The following is a 17454-nucleotide window of genomic DNA, read 5'->3' on the forward strand; positions in this document are numbered from 1 at the left end:
TACATTGCTTGCTTTAGGTTTTTGTGGAAATGATTCTATTTTGAACACTTCCTCACATCAAGCCACATACTGACTTAAAGCAGCTCTGTGGTTTTTCTTAGATTTAATTTACCTGCCTGTAATTACTGAAAAAACCAGCTGTGGAAAATGATTTTATTTTATCTTATCTTTTTTTTTTTTTGAGTCAGAGTCTCACTCTGTCCCTCAGGGTGGAGTGCAGTGGTGCGATCTTGGCTCACTGCAACCTCTGCCTCCTGGGTTCAAACACTTCTGCCTCAGCCTCCTGAATAGCTGGGACTACAGGTGTGCGCCACCATGCCCTACTAGTCTTTTTTTTTTTTTTTTTTTTCCAGCAGAGAAATGATGTATTTCACAATTTAGCTCTCTAAATGACTTTATATTATCTCCTTAAGAACAACGGTACAGGAAATCATTTACTGATCATTTTACAATGCATGTAATATCTTGTGCATGCTTAGGCAACTTTTTTTTTTTTTTTTTTTTTTTTACTTTTTAGTAGAGATGAGCTTTTGCCATGTTGGCCAAGCTGGTCTCAAACTGCTGATCTCAACTAATCCACCCTCCTTGGCCTCCCATAATGCTGGAATTATAGGCGTGAGCCACCACACCTAGCCTGGAAAATGATTTTAAAGAAGCCTTTACAAAGTCTGTAGGAACCTGTTACTTCTAGGTTGAGCAGGATGGGCACACTTTCTCAGTCAAGGGCCAGGTAATAAATGTTCTGGCTTTGCGGACTGTTCAGTTTCTGTGGCGGAAGTGAAGACACAGCCACGCACAGACAGCACATAAGTGGATGTGGCTGTGCTCTAATAAAGCTTCATTTCCAAAAGCCTGTGGCCAGCCAGGGTACAGTGCTGCGGCTGTGAAGAAAAGAAACCCATGCCATGGGACAGTCACTCAGAGAGAGTGTGTTCTAGCGGTTCTTTGTCTCCCTTCAGCTTTTGAATGGGCTGAATCTTGTATGAATCTGCACTCAGCTCATCATCCCTGCTCTCTATCCCCAGCAACAGTTCTCTGTGAATTTAATTCAGTCTGTTGTTGAGGTGGTGCGAAGAGGAGGACTTTTTTTTTTGAGACAGAGTTTTGCTCTTGTTCCCCAGGCTGGAGCGGAATGACGTGATCTCAGCTCACCACAACCTCCACCTCTTGGGTTCAAGCAATTCTCCTGCCTCAGCCTCCTGAGTAGCTGGGATTATAGGCATGCGCCACCATGCCTGGCTAATTTTGTAGTTTTAGTAGAGATGAGGGTTCTCCATGTTGGTCAGGCTGGTCTCGAACTCCTGACCTCAGGTGATCCACCCACCTCGGCCTCCAGAAGTGCTGGGATTGCAGATGTGAGTCACTGTGCCTGGCCTGAGGAGAATTTTTTAACCCTTTTAGCCCATCTGCCATGAGAGAGGCACACTGAATTTGTATGTTATGTTATGTTACGTTATGTTACGTTACGTTATATTTTCTTGAGACAGGGTCTTGCTTTGTTGCCCAGGCTGGAGTATAGTGGCACAAACATGACTCACTGCAGCCTCAACCTCTCAGGCTCAAGCAATCCTCCCACCTTAGCCTCCCGTGTAGCTGCAACCAAAGGCACACACCACCACACCTGGCTAATTTTTAAATTTTTTTGTAGAGATGGGGTCCTACTTCGTCGCCCAGGCTCATCTCAAACTCCTGGGCTCAAGCGATCCTCCCACTTCGGCCTCCCAAAGTGTTGGAATTACAGGCATGAGCCACTGGGCATGGCCTAAAGATAGTTCATGATGAAAACTCCTGTTTGGTTTTGTGGAAGTAGAAGGATGTATTATTTGTTTGTGGACACGTTAGTGTTGGGCCGTGGATGTGATGTGATTTGTTTGCTTGCATTGTCATGGAGTGGAAGGTACTGGCAGTGTGCGTCTCTGATGCTGTGGGTGCTCTGGTATTTGGCACCGTGGGCTGCCCTGACATCTTTTCTTCACCTTGCTCCACTTGTGCTCTGCCCTTTAGACGGTGGCATCGACAAGGCTCCCTGTGGACCCTGCCCCGCCCTGCCCACGGCCTCTGCCCACCTCTTCTACCTCGTCCCTGGCACCCGTGAGTGGCTCCGGCCCAGGACCCTCACCTGCTCGGTCCTCGCCAATAAATAGACCCTCCTCAGCAACCAACAAGGCACTGTCTCCAGTCACTTCCCGGACCCCAGGGGTGGCGGCATCTGCCCCCACCAAACCACAGAGTCCTGCTCAGAATGCCACCTCGTCCCAAGACAGTTCTCAGGATACGCTGACAGAACAGATAACGCTGGTAAGCATGCTTAAGAAAGTTGTAAAATGTACTCCAGTCGGTGAAGCACATTTAGTTTTAATTGTCAAGAATGTGATAGGGTAAAACTGAATGCCTGGTCAATTCAACATGGCTTGGGAATCAGTAGAGACAAGATGAAAACCAAGGGTTAGCCTTTTCTGTTGGAAGCAGACTCATGGAGGAAGTCTGTGTTTTTGTGATAAAACCTGCAGTCTTGGGCTGCTTTCATACGGGCAGTAGACGAGGGTGGGAGAGGTCATGTGTAGGAGTCAGGCTGAGAGGGACAAGCTTGAACGCTGGGGCCCTGCAGGCTGTGAGGTCCCTGCAGCCACTGGTCTGCAGCCCTGTCCTTGAGAGTCACTACCCAGCCCTTAGCACTTACTTGGGGTTGGATGACTAAGCATTCATTTTGTTCAACTTCATTAGGGGAATTAAAAGAATCGTGTATCAAAATAGAGTGTTATAAACCCCATGTTCCCCATTATCTGATTTTATCACAGTGATCAATATGTAGCTAGTCTTACTTCGTTTATTCCACTCCCTTCCAGATTATTTAGAAGCAAATTCCAGGCATCCTATGGTTTCCCTTGTAAGCACTTTGGTAGAAACATAAGGTTTTAAAGTTTTAGTCTGTTTTATAGAGCTGGGGCAGGACAGTTGCTCCAGCTTCTTCTTTTTTTTTTTTTTTTTTTTTTTTTTTTTTTTTTTTTTTTTTTTGAGATGGAGTCTCGCTGTGTCTCCCAGGCTGGAGTGCAGTGGCGTGATCTGGGCTCACTGCAAGCTCCGCCTCCCGGGTTCATGCCATTCTCCCACCTCAGCCTCCCAAGTAGCTGGGACTACAGGCGCCCGCCACCACGCCCAGCTAGTTTTTTGTATTTTTAGTAGAGACGGGGTTTCACCATGTTAGCCAGGATAGTCTCGATCTCCTGACCTCGTGATCCACCCGCCTTGGCCTCCCAAAGTGCTGGGATTACAGGCTTGAGCCACCGCGCCCGGCGCTCCAGCTTCTTCTAAGGCTCCTGGAAAGGTCACACGCTCCTCGACTTCTCCTAGAACCACTGTGACCTTTGTGTTTGAGTCTTACCTTTGATATTAAACTGGGACCTTGAGCTTTCTGTCTTCCTAGTGCCTGACTGAGCCTTTTACATAATAGGGCTTCAGATTTCTGGTGTGTGAGTTGGTGGAACACACTCATCACATGCCGACCCCACCATCCCCCGTATATCACCTGCAGGAGAACCAGGTGCATCAGCGCGTCGCGGAGCTGAGGAAAGCAGGTCTGTGGTCCCAGAGGCGTCTGCCGAAGCTGCAGGAGGCCCCACGGCCCAAGGCCCACTGGGACTATCTGCTGGAGGAGATGCAGTGGATGGCCACAGACTTTGCCCAGGAGAGGAGGTGGAAGGTGGCCGCTGCGAAGAAGGTGGGTTGGAATGTGTGGCGCTGCTGTGCTGTGTGCGTTGGTGGGAGCTCGAGTTTGCGGTGCTGTAAATGGTGGGCAGGACTCCAGACCCACTTTTTTTTCTTACTTTTTTTCAGACAGGGTCTCGCTCTGTTGTCCAGGCTGGAATGCCCAGCTAATTTTTGTGTTTTTTGCCACATTACCCAGACGGGTCTTGAATCCTGGGCTCAAGCGATTGCTCGCTTCAGCTTCCTGGAGTGCTGGGATTGCAGGCATTAACCACCGTGCCTGGCAGACTCACTCTGAAGACCTTGACTTGTGAAGTCTGGGAAGGAGACTTCCCTGTTGTTTGGAGAATAACTGTGCCGTGTAATTAAGTCTGAGGTGGTGTCTTCAGAGCCCAGCATGCGTTGTTGGAATCAAGCCTGTGCTCCCGCACTTCTGCACTGGTGTGGATTTAGCTTCCCTTTGTTGCCTGGCTTTGCCTGCCAGTTGGAGTTAGGATATCTCCAGTGCTGCAGGTCCAGGCTGGTGGCTGGGGCTGTTCAGGGAGCTGAGAGGCTGAGAGTTAGAAGGCCCCTGGTGTCAGTCAAGGGGCAGCAAGGGGCTGTCCCAGGCTTTCCTGCCTGGCCGCACCACCTCCTGCTCTTCCTCCTGGGCTTCTAGTCTAGCTTTCTCTTTAGTTTCGGCTGAGAATTTATTTTCTCCTAACTGTTGCCAAAGCAGGTGCAGAGTCCTTGGAAGACTCTGGAGGCCCTACTGCTAACACTAGAAAAGTGAGAACAAGTGGTCGATTTCTAGAAACCCCAGGCTTCAGTGGGAAGCAGCTGTACTTTCACTGTGTGAACAGCCATGGCCCTTCTTTGTCTTCCTTATTACCGTGTCGCCGCCTCTGTTTCTTGGGCTGTAGGGTCCTTGTTCATATTTTCTGTACTCTTTTTTTTTTTTTTTTTTTTTTGAGACGGAGTCTCGCTCTGTCGCCCAGGCTGGAGTGCAGTGGCCGGATCTCAGCTCACTGCAAGCTCCACCTCCCGGGTTTACGCCATTCTCCTGCCTCAGCCTCCCGAGTAGCTGGGACTACAGGCGCCAGCCACCTCGCCCGGCTAAGTTTTCGTATTTTTTAGTAGAGATGGGGTTTCACCGTGTCAGCCAGGATGGTCTCGATCTCCTGACCTCGTGATCCGCCCGTCTCGGCCTCCCAAAGTGCTGGGATTACAGGCTTGAGCCACCGCGCCCGGCCATATTTTCTGTACTCTTAAGGCTGTGGCCTCGTGCTCTGTCCCCTGCCTTGTCCACTCCCTACCCTGAATTCTCCCCCTTGCTCTCTTCATGTTGGTTAGGCAGAGAAAAGCTGAGACCACAGGGTGAGAACTGTGGGGTTCTGAGGGTCAGGGGTCTCAAGTCAGATTCATAGGCATTTCAGAAAAACCCAGATTCTTCCTTAAACCAGCCTTTCCACAAAGAAGATAGTCCTGAACATGGTGGACACCAGGCTGGACAGGGCAGGGGGCCAGACATGTGTAGATGCCAGGCTGGACATGTGGATGTCAGGCTGGATGGATGGGGGCTGGCTGATGGGCTGGAGTGGGAGCTGGTGGGGTTGGCTGAAGAGCAGTGCAGGACCTACAGGGCGCAGGCCAGGGCCATCTCGCAACAGCTGAGTGATGCACCTGCAGCCAGGCCTGCCCCTCCCTGTGCCTCCTGCCTCTCACTGGGGTATACAGGGAGAGGCCGCAGACCAGCCCACCCTGATCAGGGCCTGTATTGACAACAGTGAGCCCCGCTGGAGGCTGAGTGGGAGCACGGCGTGTGCGCAGAGTCCGGGCGGTGGTTGAGCACATTTCCATCCCTAGAACAGGCGTGGGGGTTACAGCCATTGTGCTCTCAGGGCTCTGGAGCTTTTCTCATCTTAATTCTCTCCACCCGTTTGAGGTTCTGTTGGTGGGTATGTGGAGTGTCTAAACTTTTAGAAAGCAGTTTGACAATTTAAAGCAAAAGCTTTAAAAATGTGAATTATCCCAGCCCAATAATTTCTGTAACTGGTGCAGCATTCATGAAATGAGATGCTGACCCATGTTTATTGCATGGAGAGATGTTAATCATCTATTAAACGGGGAAGGAAGATTATAGCACAATATGGTATTCTAGTTTTGAGAAAAATAATGTATTTAGTGAAAAAAATAAAAACACTTTCTAGAAAAGTCAAGCAAAATATTGATAGTGGTTTTTGCTGGTAGTCCTATTTCTCCTAATCCACCTTAAGAGCATACAAGAATGTATATGGCAGTGAATTGTATAAATTTTAGCCTGAGAAGATTTTTAAAAAGTTACATATCCTTTTTTTCCCAACATGACATAGAGTAAAACATACAATTCTTGCACTTTTATTCACCAGCTCGTTAGAACTGTGGTGCGCCATCATGAGGAGAAGCAGCTCCGTGAAGAAAGGGGGAAGAAGGAAGAGCAGAGCAGACTGAGGCGGATAGCCGCCGCCACGGCCCGCGAGATAGAGTGCTTTTGGTCGAATATCGAACAGGCGAGTGCTGCAGTTTTCATGGGGTCCTAAGAGTCAGCCTGTCGGAGCTGGTGAGGCTGCTTCCCGAGACCAGAGCTCAGTACCTTGCTTAGGAAGCTTTCGAGCACCAGAGCCGGCAATGTGTGCACTCTCCTGGACTGTTGCTCGTTGGCCTTTGAATGAGCTGCTCATGCCTCCGTCTGTCTTGCACGGTTGATGCACTTCAACTGTGGCCGCCCTCTGAGGTGCTTCATGCCGTGGAGGGCCTCTGGGCGTTGTTGTTTCAGGGTTAGCGTAAGTCACCACCATGGTTACTTCTAGAGCGGCCACTTGGTCGCTTGCTTTCCTTTTTTGAAATTTTAATTCTTATCTCACCAGCTAATAGAACCTGGGCAGGATGTAGTTAGTATGAAATAAATGAAAAAGCACCAAACTGACGAGGCTGGAAAACACTGTTTTTAGACTCTGCTTATGTGTTTTAGTGTTTTGTATGCAGAACGTCTGTAATTCCCATCCTTAGTAACGTCCTTATTCATTTAATCCTTTGCATTTAGGTTGTGGAAATAAAACTACAAGTAGAATTAGAAGAAAAAAGGAAGAAAGCCTTAAATTTACAGAAAGTTTCCAGGAGAGGTATGACCCTTTATAAAAAGGCTTACCACTGCTTGGGTGGTACTTTGTTCGGATTCTTTTCTCAGCAGGCAGTCTCCTGGCACTGTGGCTTCCCACAGAGGACATCTGCTCATCAGCCAGCTGCCTGATTGTTACATTTCTCTTTGTGTGGCCATCCTAGTTTTATGCTTCAGTGCTTTTGAGATGTGCTGGTGTGAGTCAGCACCCCCAAGTTGATAAACTCTGGGACACAGAACTGGGGTTCAGTCCCTGGACAGTGAGTGAGGAGCTCCTTGAGGCATTTGCCATGCAGGAGGATCCCTGGGTGCCTGGCTGGGTGACGCCTCCATGTCGTTCTTCCTTTGATATTTCTTCAGCAGCTGCCTCCACTTGTTATGTGCCGCTCCACTTAGGATATGCGCAGCACCAGTGGCGGCAGCATTCACTGTTTCATTTGCCTCTGAGGATGCCCCCAGGAGGGTGGGCACTGTGTTTCCCCGTTATTGATGAGGAACCTGAGGCTGAGAGGTGGCTGCTGCTGAAAGGCATAGAGCCACAAGATAGTAAAAACCACTGCCCTGCGTGATGAGGAGGAAGAGGCAGAACTCAACGTGTCCCTCCTTTCCCTGCACGTGGGTGGAGGCAGCAGGACCCTGCCTGGAAAGCAGAGGCGCCCTCGCCAAGCATGGGGCGTCTTGGGAATGAACTGTGCTTCTTGTCTCTCTAGGGAAAGAATTGAGACCTAAAGGATTTGATGCATTCCAGGAGAGTTCTCTGGTAAGTTTGGGGTTGTCGCTGTACTGTGTTCTCTGGTAAGTTTGGGGTTGTCGCTGTACTGTGTTCTCTGGTAAGTTTGGGGTTGTCGCTGTACTGTGTTCTCTGGTAAGTTTGGGGTTGTCGCTGTACTGTGTTCTCTGGTAAGTTTGGGGTTGTCGCTGTACTGTGTGTGAGGAGTGGAAGCCGCTCCAGTGGAGTGGGCCTTTTCATTCTCATCCAGAGGAATTTATAGGCTGTGACTATTACTCCCCTTTCTTTTTTTTTTTTTTTGAGACGGAGTCTCTGTCGCCCAGGCTGGAGTGAAGTGGCATGATCTCAGCCCACTGCAAGCTCCGCCTCCCAGTTTCAAGCAGTTCTCCCGCCTCAGTCTCCCGAGTAGCTGGGACTACAGGCGCACACTGCCACGCCCGGCTAATTTTTTTTTTTTTTTGTATTTTTGTAGAGATGGGGTTTCACCATGTTGCCCAGGCTGGTCTCAAACTCTTGAGCTCAGGCATTCCGTCCGCCTTGGCCTCCCAAAGTGCTAGGATTACAGGCATGAGCCACTGCGCCCGGCCTATTAATCCCTTTCATTATAGACTCAGTCTACTTTGAAAATATACTGGTGCTTTATAGCCTTGGTCTCACGTGCGTTGTTAATTTGGCAGTGACAGCTGAGCACAGTGAGCATTGATCACGTCCTTGCTCCCTGACTGCCCTGCCCTGACCCGACCCCAGATGGAGGCTGAGGGCGGCCCAGCAGGCTTGCCCTGGGGCTTTCCCCTGTCCCATGGACACTTCTGTCTTGGTTTCCCATTCTGAGTGTTTGGATCTCATGCTTGTGGTTTTTCTTTCTTTCTTTCAGGATTCAGGAATATCTGGAAGAAAAAGAAAAGCTAGCGTATCTTTGACTGATGACGAAGGTCTGTTCCCCCTCAGTGCCATCTTTGTTGTCTGCAGCGCTGCTGATGAGATCACACAGAGCTGTGGCGACTTGGGGTTTAGTCTTGTCATCTTCAGCTGGTTGGAAAGTTCAACTTTTGTATTTATCCAGATGTCACTCAGTGTAGAGAGTACTTTTTGGTATCTCTAGAGCACTTGGGATGTTTTCTGGAGCAACATGGTTGTATCTGCTTTTGTGAGGTTTGGAAACTTGGGTGCATCTTGGAGAGTGTTGGGGCCCCATGCTTCTGTGGCACAGGGCCAAGCTTTTTCCTGTCCTCGAGAAGTGGCCCTGGTATGTCCTGTGGTAGACCCATGGTTGCCAGCCATTGGGATTTCAGGAGAAACTCATGTGAATTTTAGATGTTGGCACCTCGTTCAGATGAGAACAGATACCTGAGCACTGGGTGTGTGAGCTGGGGACAGCCCCGGCCACGACCTATTTCCAAACCCATGTGGATTGAGTACAGAAGTCCTCAGGACTAGAATGGATTTTTAGAGACAGAGTGGAGAGCAGGAGTAGAGAGGTTGGAGAAACTTTCTTGGGTGTTTGTGTGGCGGTTCCTGTCAGGTGCCAGGTGAGGCCTGCAGTTTCTCCTTCGGCTCTTTGATCAGCATCAGTGTGGGTTTATTGGCTTGATTTGGTGAAGTGTGTTAACTTTTCCAAATTTTTGAAGATTGATCTTTGGTATGTATTGATTTTTTTTTTTTTTTTTTTTTTTTTTTTTGAGACGGAGTCTCGCTCTGTCGCCCAGACTGGAGTGCAGTGGCCGGATCTCAACTCACTGCAAGCTCCGCCTCCCGGGTTCACGCCATTCTCCTGCCTTAGCCTCCGGAGTAGCTGGGACTACAGGCGCCCACCACCACGCCCGGCTAATTTCTTTTTGTATTTTTAGTAGAGACGGGGTTTCACCGTGTTAGCCAGGATGGTCTCGATCTCCTGACCTCGTGATCCGCCTGCCTCGGCCTCCCAAAGTGCTGGGATTACAGGCTTGAGCCACCGCGCCCGGCCATGTATTGATTTTTATTTGGAAGTCAATAGGGAGTTTGACCAGATTGTTGGCATGAAACTGGCGGTATTCAGGTCTGCTGCATATGACAGAAACGAAACAGCAATGTGGCAGATGAGTGAGGAGCCTGCGGGCACATGGCCCAGCACTGGCACGGCATTGTGGTGGCATTTTCAGGCCCCTGCCAAGCGATTCTCTTGCCTCAGCCTCTGGAGTAGCTGAGACTACAGGCACGGATCACTATGCAGCTAATTTTTGTATTTTTAGTAGAGACAGAGTTTCACCATGTTGGCCAGGCTGGTCTCAAACTCCTGACCTCAGGTGATCCACCCGCCTCAGCCTCCCAAAGTACTGGGATTAAAGGTGTCAGCCACCACACCTGGCCTGGTGCTGAATTCTAGATAATACCATCCTGCACTGGGGATGGATTGAACCCTGGCCTTTCAGACAACAAGAGAAGCACAACAGAGTACCGTAGGTTTGTGTCTTTCTTGTTACCTGGAAAAGGATTAGGTCATTTCTTCCTGAGGAACACCTTTTCTCTGGCCTGTACTCTGGTGCCTGCGGTTGGCTTTATGTAGATTGACATCTCCACTTTCCTTATTTTCTCACATTCTCAGGAGCACATTTGTGTACAGTCATGTGTTTCTTAACAATGGGTATATATTCTGAGAGATGCGTTGCTGGGCAATTTTGTTGTTACATGAATGTACAGAGTACTCACTGAAACCTAGATGGTGCAGCCTGTGCCGCTGGCTACAAACCTGCACACATGTGACTCTCCTGAATACTGTGGGTAATTGGAATATAGTGGTATTTGTGCATCTAAACATATCTTGACATAGATAAGCTAACATAAAGATACAGTATTACAGTCTTACAGGGTCCCATTGCATATGCGGTCCGTTGTTGGCAGAAACGTCGTTATGTGGTGCTCAACTGTATTGAAACAGACCTTTATTTGGCTTCTATTTAATGCCTAAAGATGTCTTAGGATAACTCAGAGAAGGCCAAGTTAACCGTCCGAGGTCGTCTTCACTTTTCTTTTCCAAAGCTCTCCACTCTGGAAACCAAGTGATCAGAAGGCAGAAGGAATGGCAGAAGGCGTTTCCAAGAAGAGGAGATGGCCAGGCCTGTCGTGAGCCACCAGGGTGTCGAGTACAGTCAGAAAAGGCAGCACCCAGAGGCCCAGTGACTTGTGTGGTTGGGGTCAGGTGCCTAGGCCTTCTTGGTGGGCAGTGGGGGTCTTGTAGTGAAGAAATGAGGAGTTTTGATGGTGGGAAGGGAGAGATGTGATGTTAGATTGTGAGAAGAAAAGTTAAGAGCCAGCTGAGAGGAGAGGCGGTGCAGGCCCCCAGGTGGGGAGAGGATCCGTGGACAGAGGGAGTTTGGCTGTGGGGATGCTGGTTGCTGCTCTTTTCTCTGCCAGGAGCCAAGATCTCTATGGCGAGTGAGGTGTGAGGTTCAGGGCTGGAGGGCTGAAGAGAGCGGAGCGGGCTTGAGCTGGTGATTGTGGAGGACAGGAGAGCCAAGGATAGTGTCAGGCTGATGTGGCTGGGCCTCATGAGATGGGCGATGGCGATGACGAGTTCACAGTGATCCCGGATGGCATGCTTGTGGGCTTTCCACAGTGGGGCTCTGCAGGAAGGTAGGAGGGTTGACAGCATTCCATATGTTGGCCTGAAGAAGGTCTGCCATGTGTGGAAAAACCAGGGCTGTCATTCACAGCCTGAAATGGAAGGGGAAATACGCTTCCAGTTTCCTGCTCATTTAATTAAATGATCATTTCCAAATTTAACCTGAGAAGTTTAAAAGCTCAGTTTCAATTTCTTTAATAGCTATGCAAAATAATTTCGAAGCCTTATGGTGTATAATGAGTAACAGCCATGCAAGTGGTGTTGCCTCTCAGTGACGCTCGCTGATAACCATTTTAGTGGACGACGAAGAGGAAACAATTGAAGAGGAGGAAGCAAATGAAGGCGTTGTGGACCACCAAACAGAACTTTCTAATTTAGCCAAGGAAGGTAGGCTGTTGCTACCTTATTAAACATTCAGTAGGTGCAAAGAAACATTTAAAACGTGTGAGATGTGAATAATACTACATTGGGGCAGCAGTGCCGGTTTTGTGGAAAACAGTTCCTGTGTGCCTCCTGCTGCTCTCCCTCCTGACCTGGAGATCCTGGCCCTCCGGGGTTGTGTGTAGGACTCTGCTCTGACTGTTTTTTTTCCCTGCCACCTGCATGTGTCTCCCTGAATGTACTGTTGGTCTTGCATGTGTGAGAGCTTCGTATGAACGAATCCCACCACAGCCTGACGGGCTTGCTGTCTCTACTCAGCCTGTGTGTCCTGAGTTCAGCCGCAGTGTTATGTGTTGCTGTCAGTGCATTCATTGTCTTTGCCAGGCAGTATTTTTTTTGTAAATATGTCACTGACTGTGTTTTGTGCTGTTGGTGGCCATTCACCTGGTTCCCTGTGTTTGCTGTGAGCATTCTCCTGTTCCCCAGGCACGTGTGCATGAGTGGCTTGCCTGTGATCAGGGGCAGGAGAGTAACTGTTGTTTAGAGTGGGTGTGCCAAGCTCCACATCTCAGGAAGGAACTCTTTTTTAAAAAACGAATTATATATATTTAATTTTATTGCTCTTCTTTCATTGCTGTCACACATCTCAGGAACTCTTGGTATTGTCTGCCACTCTGGGGATAAAAAGTGGTATCTCCTTGTGGTTTTAAGTTGCACTTCTCTAATAACTGATGAAGTGAAGCATCTTTTCATGTTTCTTCCTTTGTTCATTTTGGCTCAGTTTGGTGTTTTCTTTCCGTATTGACTTGTTGGTGATGGTCTTTATATATTCTGGACACGAATTCTTGGTCAGTTCTGTGTTGCAGTGATATTTTCCCAGTTAGTGGTGTGTCTTTTCACTCTTTGCAGTACCTTTTGATGAAAGGTGTTCTTAATTTCAGCATACATAAAGTCCTCATTTCATGTTGTCAGTGAGTTCCTGGAAACTGCAACTTGAAGTGAAATGGCGTTACAGTAATGTTGTTTTATTATAGCCATGAGGAAAAAACATCGGTTTGTTATGCAGTTGACCATTGAGCAATGTGGGGATTAAGAGTGCCAGCCCGCCCCCGCCACCTGCACTGTTGAAAATTTGCATATAGCTGTTGACTCCTCCAAAACGTACTAACAGCTGACTGTTGACTGGAAGCCTTATCAATAATATGAAACAGTCGATGAACACTTATTTTATGTGGTTTTTTTCTTTTTCTTTTCTTTTTTTTTTTTTTGAGACACAGTCTCACTCTGACACCCAGGCTGGAGTGAGTGGCGGACCACAGCTCACTGCAGCCTTGACTTGGACTCAGACGATCCTTCCACCTCAGCTCCCGAGTAGCTGGGACTACAGGTGCGCGCTACCATGCCCACCTGATTTTTGTGTTTTTTGTAGATACGGGATTTCACTGTGTTGCTCAGGCTAGTCCCAAACTCCTGGGCTCAAGTGAGCCTCCAATCTTGGCTTCACAAAGTGCTGGGTTTACAGGTGTGACCCATTGTGCCTGGCCTATTTTATATGTTATGTATATTTAATATTATGTACTGTATTCTTACAACAAAATAAGCTAGAGAAAAGAAAATGTTGTTAAAAAATAAAGAAGAGAAACTACATTTACTATGAAGTGGAAGTGGATGATTATAAAGGTCTTCATCCTCGTCATCTTCACGTTGCGTAGGATAAGAAGGTAGTGGGGTAGGGGGAAGGGGAGGGGTTGGTCCTGCTGTGGATAGAGGACCCTCACAGTTCCAACCCAGGTTGTCCACTGATCAGCTATACATCATTTTGCTCAAAGTAACAATTTCCAAGAACCAACCTATTGATGATGTTTAGTGAGGACTTACTGTAGTTGAATTTGTCAGTCTTGTTCACAAGGATATATCATCTAGAATTTTTCTGCTTTACTCTTACATTGTGAAATGAGTGCAGTTTCCCTTTTTTCCCCCAAATGTATATTTGGAAAGTCATATTTAAAAGCCGATCTTTTCCCCACTGATCTTCAATGCCAGCTCAGACATAAAACAAGTTTCCTTTTATGCACGGCTCTTTCTGGGATCTCTATTCTTTTATTGGAAAACTTGTGCCAGTCTGTACTGATGCCACACTTTCTTACTGTAGCTTTATAATAGTTCTCGATGTCTGGTCAGGTAGGTTCTCTGCCTTGCTCTGCGTTGGGAGGATCTTGTCTGTTTGGTGACTATTTCAGATCCATGCTAGAAGCAGCTCATCAAGCTTCACAGAAAAACCTATTGGGAATTTTGATTAGAATTTAATTGTATTAATGGATGCTTTGTGAGAATTGCCATCTTTATGAAGTTCAGCCTTTCCAGTCTATGGTCAAAATATAGTTCTCCCTTCAGCTAGGTCTTCCTAAATAGCTTTCCATGAAATTTGATGATTGTGTCTCTTTTGTTAAATTTAATTCTAGGTACTATATATTTTTAAAAGGTGTGCCAAGTGGTATATTTTCTAAAATTATATTTTAAATATATTGCTGATACGTGTCAGTGCAGTCGATTTTGTTTCTCTTATACTCAGCAACTTTTCTTTTTTTTTTTTTGAGACGGAGTCTCGCTCTGTCGCCCAGGCCGGATCTCAGCTCACTGCAAGCTCCGCCTCCCGGGTTTACGCCATTCTCCTGCCTCAGCCTCCTGAATAGCTGGGACTACTGGCGCCTGCCACCGCACCCAGCTAGTTTTTTGTATTTTTTAGTAGAGGCGGGGTTTCACTGTGTTAGCCAGGATGGTCTCGATCTCCTGACCTCGCGATCCACCCGTCTCGGCCTCCCAAAGTGCTGGGATTACAGGCTTGAGCCACCGCACCCAGCCAACTTTTCTGAACTCTGTTCATTAATTCTTTGCATACAGTCTTGTATGCAAAGTCTTTGTATACTTCTCTGAAGAAAGAGTTTTTCCTTTATAATCCTTATTCCTTTTATACTACCTTTTCTTGCCGTTTTGTGCTTGGTGGGACTTTCAGTACAGTGTTGAGTTCATGCTAGTGGTGGACAACTTTGGCTTTTTCTTGCTTTGAAGGGGAACACTTTCGGTAGAAAGGCAGAGTGTTAGAGTGTTGAGTCATAATTGCATGGTTCAGACCTAATGTTTGTTGCCTACTGACCCCATGGCCTTGGTCAGGTTGTCTAAGCTGTCCGTGGTGTTTTTCTCAGTTGTAAATGGGATAACCAGGGTTGTTCTGAGGATCTACAGTGTGTGGAAGCCTTGGCCTGACGTGTACTATGGAGTGTTCTTCACTGCTGCTCTCAGGATGACTGTGATGATACGTTTAGTGTTTCCAGAATGGACATGGTGTATAGAGTTTTTGTAAATATTTTTATAAGATTAATGAAGTTCGTATCTACTCTTCAGTGTTTCTGTTGTAGATGGGTATTGCATGCTTTGTTTGTTTTTTTTGACAGAGTCTTGCTTTGTCGCCTAGGCTGGAGTGCAGTGGCGTGATCTCAGCTCACTGCAACCTCCGCCTCCTGGGTTCAAGCGATTCTCCTGCCTCAGCCTCCTCAGTAGCTGGGATTATAGGCACCTGTCACCACACCTGGCTATTTTTTAATATTTGTAGTAGAGACAGGGTTTTGCCATGTTGCCCAGGCTGGTCTCCAACTCCTCACCTCAGGTGATCTGTCCACCTGAGCCTCCCAAAGTGCTGGGGTTACAGGTGTGAGCCACCGCGCCTGGCCCTTGTGCATTAAATTGAGGAATATGACTTTTTCTTTTCTTCATAGTCAATTTTGATAGTCACATTTTCTAAGAATTTCTTTATTTCATCTAAATTTTAAAATTTATTGGCATACATTGTCAATAACTTCTCCTTACAGCATTTCCGATCTTGGCTACGTTTGTACATATGTCCCTTCTTCCCCCTAATACTGTGTGTTTAAGCTTCTCTGTTTTCTTGATAGTCTTGTCAAAAGTTTGTCAGTTTCTTTTTTTTTTTTTTTTACCTGACGCCTGTGTATTGTTTTCTGTTTTGTTTCGGCCCTTAGTATTTCTTTTTTAAAAACATCTTTTTCTGAGTTTTTAACTTGGATGACTAACTTACTAATTTTCATTAGCCCATTAATAAAAACATTTAAGGGTCTGAATTTTTCTGTAATACTGCTTTAGCTGAATATCATGCTTATTATTCAGTTTTAAATATTTTCTGATTTCCCCTATATATATATTTTTTATTGTGAGTTATTTAGAAGGATGTTTCTTAATTTCCAAATATTACAGGGTTTTCAATATATATTTTTACTATTATTCTACATTAATTGCATTTTGATCAGACAGTGGATTTATGGGATTCTCACTGATCTGGATTTTGTTGAGGTGGGTTTTGAATGGATCAGTTTATAAACATTCCATACATGCTTTAAAACAACATGAATTCATCAGGTTATGGTACCCTTTTCTCTCTGAGTCCACCAGGTAGAACTTGTTGATTGCATTATCCGATTCGTCTTATCCTTACTGATTTTTGTCTTCTTGCTCTATCAATTACTGAGAGAAGTATGTTAAAATTTTCCATTATGATAATGAGTACCTGTTTCTCCTTAAGTTTCTGTCAAGTTTTCATTGTATGTATTTTGAGGCTATGTTAGTATGTGCATATATAGATTTAGGATTGTTATCCTGTTACTTCATTTTTACTTGGTTCTAGATAATGTTATCACATCTGTTTTCTATTTGATGAGTTCTCTTTTAAGCTCTTCCTAGTCTTTTGTTAACCCATTGATTAAGTGTTAAATTCCAGTTACCAGTTTGTTTTAAGACATTCCCAATGGTTTTTAAGAAAACCTACATGAAATTTTAAAATTATCTCTTGCTGTGTATTCACACTTTCAGTCTTCTCTTTTATTTCTTCAGATATAAAATTTTATAATCTGTGCCTGATAATTGCATGGGTGACGTTTTTGCAGGTCTGATTCTGCTGTCGTTTATGAATCCTGGTTTCTGCTGATGGTACATTGTTTCCTAGTGTACTTTGTGATTTTTGACAATTTATTGGAAGTTTATTGTGGCAGTTATTTTAGGCCTGACACTGAGGGAGTTTCCTCTAGAGGGAGTTTCTGTTAACTTCTAATCTGTGTTCTTTTATAAAGCATGTCTCTTGTAAATAGCTTGTAGTTGGTCTTCTCTGCCCTCCAGTTTATTCTAACATCCCTGTGTCTCTATATTGGAGTGTTTAGTACATTTGTATTAAATTTAAGCCTGTTCTATTAATAATTGGGCCTAGATCTATCATAATTTAAAAATTTATTTTGTGTTTTCTCACCTGTTCTTTAGTCATCTCTTTCTGGTTAAAGCATCAGTCAAGTATTTAGTTACTTCATTTCCTCTTCTCTGTTAGCTTTCTGTGTTCTTGTTGTGGTGGCTATCTGATCGTGGTATGCGTTCCTGACTTACTAGATTACCTGTTAAATCAGCGCTGTATACTGTATACTCTCTCTGGGGCAGAGTTTGGGAGCAGCCTTGCTGGGTGGTTGTGGCGTAGGTCTCCTGTGAAGATGGTTTTCAGAAGGCTTGATGTGGCAGGCTGGAGGATGCCATTCCGGGTTGGTTCGTTCTGCCAGCTGATGGGCTCTGTTGCATGCTGAGGGCAGGTTTAGTGTCCTCCTGACCTGGGGCTGGTGTCTCAGGGCAAGTGTCCGTGTGGGAGCAGGATAGACACTGTAGTATCTTTTATAACTGAGTCTTGGAGTCACGTGCTGTCATTCTCCCGGATGGTGGTCACATCAGTCAGGCCAGGTCAGTGTGGGAGAGGCCAGGAGTAAACTGCAGGAGGTGGGTTCTCGGGCATCCCGTTGTCTTCATGGTGTCGAGCTGAATCCATGGACAGAGCCTCTCGTCAGGTCAAGGCTTCTTTCATGG

General features: G+C 46.3%; 1 protein-coding gene across 11 annotated transcripts in view; it reads left to right on the forward strand.

Moving 5' to 3' along the window:
* Positions 1–17454, forward strand: part of EP400 (E1A binding protein p400) — a 231973-nt gene that overhangs the window by 136054 nt on the left and 78465 nt on the right. For all 11 annotated transcript variants that reach the window (XM_050747651.1, XM_050747654.1, XM_050747660.1 and 8 more), the window contains 7 exons: positions 2005–2298; positions 3533–3718; positions 6093–6233; positions 6767–6845; positions 7552–7601; positions 8446–8503; positions 11467–11556. In XM_050747651.1, the coding sequence (XP_050603608.1) occupies positions 2005–2298; positions 3533–3718; positions 6093–6233; positions 6767–6845; positions 7552–7601; positions 8446–8503; positions 11467–11556 (898 nt within the window). The remainder of the gene's footprint in view (positions 1–2004; positions 2299–3532; positions 3719–6092; positions 6234–6766; positions 6846–7551; positions 7602–8445; positions 8504–11466; positions 11557–17454) is intronic.

The sequence above is a fragment of the Macaca thibetana genome, chromosome 11 (genome assembly GCF_024542745.1).
Source record: "Macaca thibetana thibetana isolate TM-01 chromosome 11, ASM2454274v1, whole genome shotgun sequence".
NCBI classification, from domain to species: Eukaryota; Metazoa; Chordata; class Mammalia; order Primates; family Cercopithecidae; genus Macaca; species Macaca thibetana.